General features: G+C 32.4%; 1 protein-coding gene across 3 annotated transcripts; it reads right to left on the bottom strand.

Moving 5' to 3' along the window:
• Window positions 1–535: 535 nt before the first annotated feature.
• On the bottom strand, window positions 536–4,476 carry LOC140887829 (uncharacterized). 3 transcript variants are annotated; one of them, XM_073295335.1, is made up of 4 exons: window positions 4,173–4,476; window positions 3,762–3,854; window positions 2,468–2,674; window positions 536–1,995 (listed from the first exon to the last, which is right to left on the bottom strand). In XM_073295335.1, the coding sequence occupies exons 1-4, from the start codon at window positions 4,326–4,328 to the stop codon at window positions 799–801; spliced, it is 1,653 nt and encodes a 550-aa protein (XP_073151436.1). In that variant the 5' UTR covers window positions 4,329–4,476; the 3' UTR covers window positions 536–798. The 3 variants fall into 3 exon arrangements, with proteins under 3 accessions (XP_073151436.1, XP_073151437.1, XP_073151439.1); XM_073295336.1 differs by lacking the exon at window positions 3,762–3,854 and having other exon boundaries at window positions 4,173–4,473; XM_073295338.1 differs by lacking the exon at window positions 3,762–3,854 and having other exon boundaries at window positions 2,468–2,759; window positions 4,173–4,300.
• Window positions 4,477–8,599: the final 4,123 nt, after the last annotated feature.

The raw sequence follows: 8,599 nt of genomic DNA on the forward strand, positions 1-8,599 counted from the left end.
GTGGTCGATTAAGGAATGAATGGCAGAGTCAACTGGTAAACGATTTCGTTTTCGTCCGATTTTAAGCTAAATCATACCCACACAATAATTTGTGTTTTCTTATCTTTGATTTGCATAGGCCTCGTGTACCAAAACTAGATTCCTAGGGTACAAATAAATTTTAACCAAATTCAAGAATTACTGGATTCATATCGGATTACCGGATTCAAGCCGAACTTGAGCAAATCCGAATCGTTGCTTATTATATCTCATATTCAAATTCAAATTAAATGAATCACAGCCTTGAATCGAAGCGAGCCCAAGATAGTTTAATTCTATAGCAGTTGAAATAAATATAATTATATAACCTTTATATTTGGCTCTAGCAGTGAGCAGTGAGCAGTGAGCAGTGAGCACCAAATAACTTGTCTCCTCGATGTACTCCAATCTTATATCTCAGTTCATATTTCATTTCTTATCGATATGCTCTCCAATTCTTCTCTAAGATCTCATAGCCACAGTGAATAAAGAGACCCCAAAAGCAGTTGCAGAGAGATTGATTAAAACGACTAACGAATTCAAAATTAAGGGAACCATTACAATTCTCACAACTCACAAACAATACAATTTTTACAATACCATATGAACCTAAGCATGTAATACACCTAGTGGTGACAACAACATTGGGAAAGAGACTGCATGACAAAAAAACATGTCTCTATATCCCCGTATACACAGAATCATGCGTGTCTTATCGACCTTTATTTATTATATGAGAACTAAAGCCATCGATACAGTACAAGATGTAAGGAAGATGTTTTATCCAGACCATGTTCTTTGAGAACCACCAGAAGAATGTCCATTCAACCTGTCAAGCACGGAATTGAAATCAACAGGCAGACCATTCTCCTCCATCCTCTGAATGATGCCGACAACGTGATCACCCCTGTAACCCATGCTCACCACCTTCTCAATCAATTCACCGTGGGGATGACTACGTGTCGACTGAGGAACTACCATAGCACTTGGTACACGCTGTAGGTTCAGAGATGTACTGGTAAGAGGGTAACCACCTGGATGGAAATGAGGTTGTGGGGGCAGATTATGCATCCTTCCTCCTTCACCATCAAACATCATATATGCAGTTCCAGGGGGAAGTGGTGGGCGAGGCCCACTAGGCAAATATCCGTCACCTGATTGCGAAATAAAACCAGCCTTGAGATTTTGAATCGAAGGATGTGGTTGAATCGGTCTGCCCGCTGGACCATAAGCATAAGGTATTGTCTCTGGACCTACAGAACCAGGTTGGGATGCTACAGCAAAAGAGACTTGCACAGGTATATTGCTGGGAATCATTTCTGCAGGTGATTGATTGGATTGGTTAGGCAAATAGGATGAGTAAATAGGTGGTGATGGGGATCTAATAGTTGTTTGTATAACGGGCTGCATGGATGGTTGAACAGGCTGTTGTTGTTGCTGGGGCCATGGCTGCTGATATGGAGGTAATGACTGAATCTGAGAGCTGTGGTTAAGTTGGGATTGCGCCTGCTGTGATGCAACCCTAGAGAAGTCTTGAAGTTGAGATTGTGTCGGCTGCAGCGGCATCCTAGAAAAATCTTGAAGTTGAGATTGTGTAACCAGATACTGATTTTGAGGTGGTTGGGATAGAACTGGTTGCATGGCCGCTTGAGAAGGCAAGTAAAATCCCGGTGCTTGGGAGATTGCTTGGGAAGAGATCGATGGTGGAACTGCCATAGTAGGCTGCTGATGCTCAACTGCTTGGGCAGGTTGAGGGACTACCTGATGGGGCACAAGGGCCAATTGCTGCTGACCATGCACATCACAAGAGTTCTCACTTTTCTTTGCTTCAGAAGAAGGTGGCAAAGCTTTCCCTTCATTCTCTCTAGTGTTGCTAGCTGAAGAGGATTCCTTCTGTGCAAACTGAAGCTTAGCTAGCTCTTTCTGAGTGTCAGCAAGTTCCTGCTTATCCCTTAGGATTTGTACAGACCTGTGAACCTGAATTTCATACAATTTCAGTAAAATACCAATTTAAACATTAAACTATTACAATATGCTCTCACAAATTATGCCAATCTATAGTATAATATGATGTGATAACCTTAAGTAACTATACTGGTATTTATCGGCAAACACCACGAATCAACTGCTTCCGTAATTGTTACCTTGTCCATATAAAAAAATCTACACATAGAATTAAAAGTCCGCACATACCACCCATGTGCCTTGCACCAGTACATATAATGCAGCATTAAAAAGCAACAAGGTACTTTTGTCTAATTGAAAATATACAGAAGGCAAAACAGGATTCACACTATGTGGACGCACTGAACCCAGAGATATTCAGCAGTAAAAATAGCTGTTGCAGGTTTTAAATATTTCCAGAAGGCACCATACAGCAATTGCACCGACATTATTGCAGGGGAAGCATGCAGATAACAAAAAAGCGAAAATCAGTGCAGAAACAGACCTCTTGAATGTGCTTTTCCAGATACTTGAGTTTTGTCTCCGACTCATCATGATCACGAACTAAGTCAGATCGCATTTCTCCAATAGACTTGTCGAGATTGTAGCAATACAATTCCAACTGTGATAGTCGTGAGCTGATTCCCTCAAGGAAACGCATGAGATCATCAGAGTGCTTCTTCATGGTCTTTTCAACAGTCAATATAACATCCTAATTAAAAGAGAATACATCAGGTGGACTATAAGTGGTAGCAGGAAAAATAGATGTCCTTTCCATTCGGCTTCTTTTGGAAATCCTGCTTGATTTAGAGGAGAACCCCATTATGATGCTCAAGATTGATTAGACAACAAATTAGGAGTAGCAGTCGAAACAAGTCAAACAGAAAAAGGTCGCTAAAAAAATATAGGAACTATTTAAACATCACCATTCACTAATAAGCAAACAGGTAAACTGGTAAACCCTTGAATAGAGAGTTTTCAGTTACTACATGGTTCTCAAAAGAAGTTCCTTCCCATCTTTGCTTTTTATTAGAATTCTGAATAGTTTCTGATCCGAGAGAATTCCATTCTGAATTTCAGTTAAAACATCATGCATATTTAAAAACCAAATTGTTTAAACTAAGACACATAATTAGGTTCCAAGTTTAAAGGAAACATTTTCAGCGAAAAATGAGAACAGGCAATTGCATCTTGCATACACTTTTAAAACTTAATCAAATAAATTCCCGCTCTGATTCTTGATAAAAAGAGAACAGAAGAGAGAAATGCTGAAGATACCAATTGGCATTGAAGAAGCATTGAAAGTTTGTTTCTTTTTCATCACATCAAAACTTCCAAAAAAAATTCAGCATTTCCATCTCATAGCAAACCATCAATTTCAATCATTACAGACGCGCATTTATAAAATCGAGTTGAACTCCATGACAAAGTCGGACAATCAGTGAAATATGAAATCATCAGCCGCTCTCTTGTCTCCATGCCCCAAACAAGAAAAGCAGGAATAGTAAAGCTACAGATCCTTTATAAGTTATTTTGTTCCCCATACTCAGACCTCAGCAACCAGAAACTAGAATGGAGCATAGCCTATCAAAGTCAAACTGATGCGCACAAAGTGCTATAAGTACCATAGACAAGTGTTATAGCTTGACTTACAAATTCATTTTTGCACATTTTCCCCATCTCTCATCCTTTTACAACTGACCTATGAACGCCATAATACGAGCAGACGAGACCCAGGTGCCATTAATGCGCACAGAGTGCTATAAAGTACCATAGACAAGTTTTATAGCTTGACTTACAAATTCATTTTTGCACATTTTCCCCATCTCATCCATCGCCTGGTTCTTCTCATGATAAGTCTTCATAAATGCATGGCTATGATATCTTAACATCTATTAAAAACACAATACAGTATATATATGTGTGTACATATATTCAAACTTACTTATATAATAAATCATCTAACGGAAAACGAGGAAAAAGGAATGGTTGAGAAGTTAAATGATTCAAATCACATTCCCCCAGAAAACAATACATCCCTATCAATATCATCAACTCACAAAAGTCGTAACCTTGAACAAAATCAAATCCTGAATCAAAACAAAAATCACAAAAATCTTAACAAGGAGAATTCAACAAGCACTTGAACCAATTCTTTCCTCGCTCGTAGAAAAACAAAAATCACAACAAAAAGAATCCAACAGATTTACCTTACTGGAATCCGCTCCAACAGAAGAATCGGCGTGAGTTCCATTATTCCCATCCTGATTGCCGTAATCCTCGTACGAGCAAAGGATATCATCAGACCCGAAACCGAACCCTTTGGAGCCGGAATTGCCTCCTCGACCCAACGACCCAGATGACATAGCCGCTTGCTTATACACGGTGAAAATCAAAAGTCCCAGGAACCCAGATTGATGGATGGATGGCAAATATGGGAGATGGAATTGGTACTTGTTTATATATAGTTTGCTTAGCTTCCGAGCAATTGAAAATGAGAGATGAACAAGGACGTGTTTGGATAAATTTTCTTTATTTTTTTTCCTTTTGGAGATGGAATATTTAGTAACATGTGAAAAGCATGCTCTTTAGTTTTTTTTTAAAAAAAAAATTAACAAAAAATAAATAAAGCAGAATCGTTATCTGATAAAGAGGATAACGTGCACCGACTTCGATGCGTACTATTTTAATTTTAATTTTAATTTTTTTATGCCTTGGTTGGATTTATTATTAGGGTGAATTGATGTTTAGTTTTTATATTCAAAATTAAATTAAAAATCAGTCTTTGTCAAAAAAAAATAATTGTTTACACTCTTTGGGGCCTACATAATTTTTTTCGGATGAAATTCAATACAAAATATTAAAAATATGATACGAATACGTGATATTTGAGCACTAATTGTTCAAGATCGAGTACAAAAAAATAAGATTTTGAGTATAAAATTCTAACATTTTTATTAATATGAACTTGCAAAATAAGATATAACACATTCGGTATTCAAAAATCATATATTTATACTAGATCTTACATATTTGATACTCAAATATCATATATTAGTATCATATTTTCAATTTTTTGTACCGATTTTCATCCAAATAAGATAAATGTGTCATTAATATCAATATTTTTTTAGTACCCAAAAATCATATATCTGTACCAGATCTAACACATTTGATACTCAAATATCATATATTAGTACCGTATTTCTAGTATTTTGTATCGATTTTCATCAAAAGAAGACAAATGTGTCATTATATATCAATATTTGCTTACATATTTGAGTACTCAAAAATCATACATTAGTATCATATTTGAAACAGTTGATACTCAAATATTATGTATTCGTACCATATTTTCAATATTTTGTACTGACTTTCATCCGAAAAAAACAGGTGGGCCCAAATAGGTTAAACAACTTTTTTTCTAACAGAAACTGATAATGTATTTATGTTTGGGTGCAAGGACCAGAGGCGGAGCTCTTATATGGGCAAGAGTGGGTTTTTTCCCAGCAGACTCTTGTCCATATTTTATGTATATATATGTAGTTCATATTTTATTTTAGATATTTATGGCCCAAAATTATCTCAAAATATTTTACATGTCCAGCTCAAACTATAAAAACTTATGGCCCAATGTGTGTGGGTTTCACTTCACATGCATATAGACTAACAAAGAATTATACTATCATTAGTGCCCTGGTCATGTCCGTTGTCCCGACCGACTGCTTACTATACAAATTAAAGTTACAAATGTACAATCATTTTTGTATGATATTTTTTACTCAAATTTTATATGTTATTTTTTTACTGTGAAAAATAGTTGAATTTGAAGGATAATATCTATTTAATATGAATTGAAGAAATTCTCACAAGAATAAATAAAATCTGACGTGCCTTTGTTCTAAATACACATACATATATATACATATATGTGTGTGTGTGTGTAAGTTCAATTTTTAAGTGTATTTTTCTGTATAAATTGGTCATATTTCATTTTTAACATATTGTTTATATTTATTCATATTTATAAATTAAATTATAAAATTATTAGGACACATTTTATACGAGTTTTAGTTTATTTTTGAAAAAATAATTTAAAATTAATATTATATATTCTAGGTTTGATATAACAACTTTATATTTAATTGAAATTGTATTATTCATTAGGTTTAACGTTCAAACTACAAATCCGATTTCATCCACTAGATAAAAATTTCTTAGCTATGTCCTTGACAAGGACTGAAGACCAAATTACCGTTATTACAACCAAGAGTCGATTACTCGATTTCCAATTTAAGCTTAAATCATTGTTGCCGAATAAATTACATTATGGGCCAAAACATTGTAGGATTTTTTGAAAAGCCCGAAATCTACACCCATTGTTCAATTTTGACACCAGGTTTAAATATATATATATTTGATATCGCACACCCTAGTTTAAGTAATTTTAGTTATTTGTAAAATCTTGAACACTAAGATATATATATATATATATATATATATATATATATATAATACAGTTGCGCGCATGGTTCAAGGGCCGACGCTTACACTTTTTTTTAAAAAAATGAAATGAAAATTTGATTTTAAGTCAATAATGAAAATAATAAAGAACAAACTTATACTATAATTAGAGATGAAGAATTATTAAGCGCAATGTATGTTTTATGAATTTATGTAATTTTTAAATCTGTGTACAATACTAATTATATATAAATCAAATAAAATTATTGAATATAATAAATTCCATAGAGACATGAAAGTGTGTTATTTTGTTTAATTATATATTAATTATTAAATTGAAATTTAATATTCATTAATTAAAGAAACATGTTAAAAATTATTAATAATTATTTAAGATTAATATATTTATTATATTATCTATCCTACATACTATGCTTTATTACAATATAATTCCACCACTTATACAAACCGTTTTTTGTGTCAAAATCACACCAGAAATTCTTTTAATTTTATCTTTAAATTTAACACACCTCTCTTTTATGTTACATCTTAAATGACTAAATTATTTCCAATTTTTCTATTTAATAGAATAGTAAACTCGGAGATAAAATCTAAAATCACGGATTTGCACAAAATCCATCTTCTCTAACATCTTTATCTCTTTTTATCTCTATCTCATTTTTCAAATTTAATCATTTATCAATTCTTATTAGATTATCTACATAATTTTTTACAACTTCTTTCTACTTTATATCAAAACTCTCATATCTTTTCACCATGAAATTTTTTTACATTTTTAAAAAATAATTAAATTATCAAGAACGTGAAAATCATGTGCCACGATCGCTATTATAAATTATAAATTAAAATTTTGAATGTAAATAAAAACTGTAGAATGACGTGCGTATATGATTAGTGAGACACATAAAAAAAATTGTTTTTTAGGTTTAGGATTGTGTGAATAAGTTTACAAAAGTTGTGTTTTTTAACTTTTGAAATGATAATGATGGTTAAGTTTAAAATTACAGTATTGCGATGACTTTAGGGTGAATTCAATCGTGAGCTTATTAAACCCAATAAACGGGGATTTTAAAAAAGGATTTATTTAACTAAATAACCTTCGTTTGACCATGATTTGGAAATATAACTTTTTCAATTTTTTTTTTATTGTTTTTGCATTTTCTTTTTATTTGAAGGTCATTTTGCAAATTTTTTTTGAAAAAAGGTCATAAATCAAAAAATTTAGTTGGCCACCATTTCATTAAAAAAATGGGTAGAATTTGAATTTGGTCCAAATAATTGATGGTAGAGAAAATGTGAAAGGAGAAAAATGTAGAGGTGAGAGCAGAAAGTTCATTGCAAGCATCCTCTATTCGAGCGCATGCATATGGGCGTCGGCCCATGCTTCTTTGTTGTCGATCGCCTTTTGAAATTTCTAAAAACATTTTTACGGATATCTATAAAAAATTATTTTTTTTAATGTAAAAAATGTTAATTTTTTTTAATTTCTTATCGATATAGATCAACTCAAATTTTCTTATAGATCAATTCAATTTTTCTCAAAGATATAAAATCATGAGATCATTTAACAGAAGACGTACTATTTGTTTTTTTTTACCTAATTTTTTTTAAAAAATCGTTATTTCAACCGAATGTTGTAGCGTATTAAAATTAAAATTTAGAATTTAGTTTCATCTTTTTGTTAGGGTTATATATATTCACGTTAATATATTCATGTATCAACTATCAATTGACATTTTCATTCGATCCATTCATATAAATTAAACACGTGACAATGGCAGCATAAGTAATATATTATTTATTGAATTATTGTGATTATTCAGGCTTGACTTTCGTATCCAAACTGGGGGCACTTTTTCCTTACGTTCACACCATGATGGAAATTATAAGAGGTGCATGATTGAATGTCATTTATATATGTACTTAAATTAAACGAGTCCTGATTTAATCAACTTGCTAAAGAAATAAATGAGGTATTATTTATATGTATTAAAAATGAATAAATGATTTAGTGAGAGGAAAAATTTACATTGATTTTTTCAGAGAAAAAAGAAACGAGCATCGAGCGCTAGCTTTATTGATTAAATAATAAAAATATATATCTTTCAATATATATATATAATAAAAATAAATACACGTTTCTCATCGTGAT

Source organism: Henckelia pumila, chromosome 3, assembly GCF_033568475.1.
Source record: "Henckelia pumila isolate YLH828 chromosome 3, ASM3356847v2, whole genome shotgun sequence".
NCBI classification, from domain to species: domain Eukaryota; kingdom Viridiplantae; phylum Streptophyta; class Magnoliopsida; order Lamiales; family Gesneriaceae; genus Henckelia; species Henckelia pumila.

Excerpts from the sequence above, each read along its gene's own strand:
- LOC140887829 (XM_073295335.1), bottom strand. The coding sequence starts at position 4,328 with ATGTCATCTGGGTCGTTGGGTCGAGGAGGCAATTCCGGCTCCAAAGGG. Across the intron at positions 3,855-4,172 it reads TTGGAGCGGATTCCAGTAAG|ATGTTAAGATATCATAGCCA; the intron begins GTAAATCTGTTG and ends TGTTTTTAATAG. Across the intron at positions 1,996-2,467 it reads TGGAAAAGCACATTCAAGAG|GTTCACAGGTCTGTACAAAT; the intron begins GTCTGTTTCTGC and ends TATGAAATTCAG.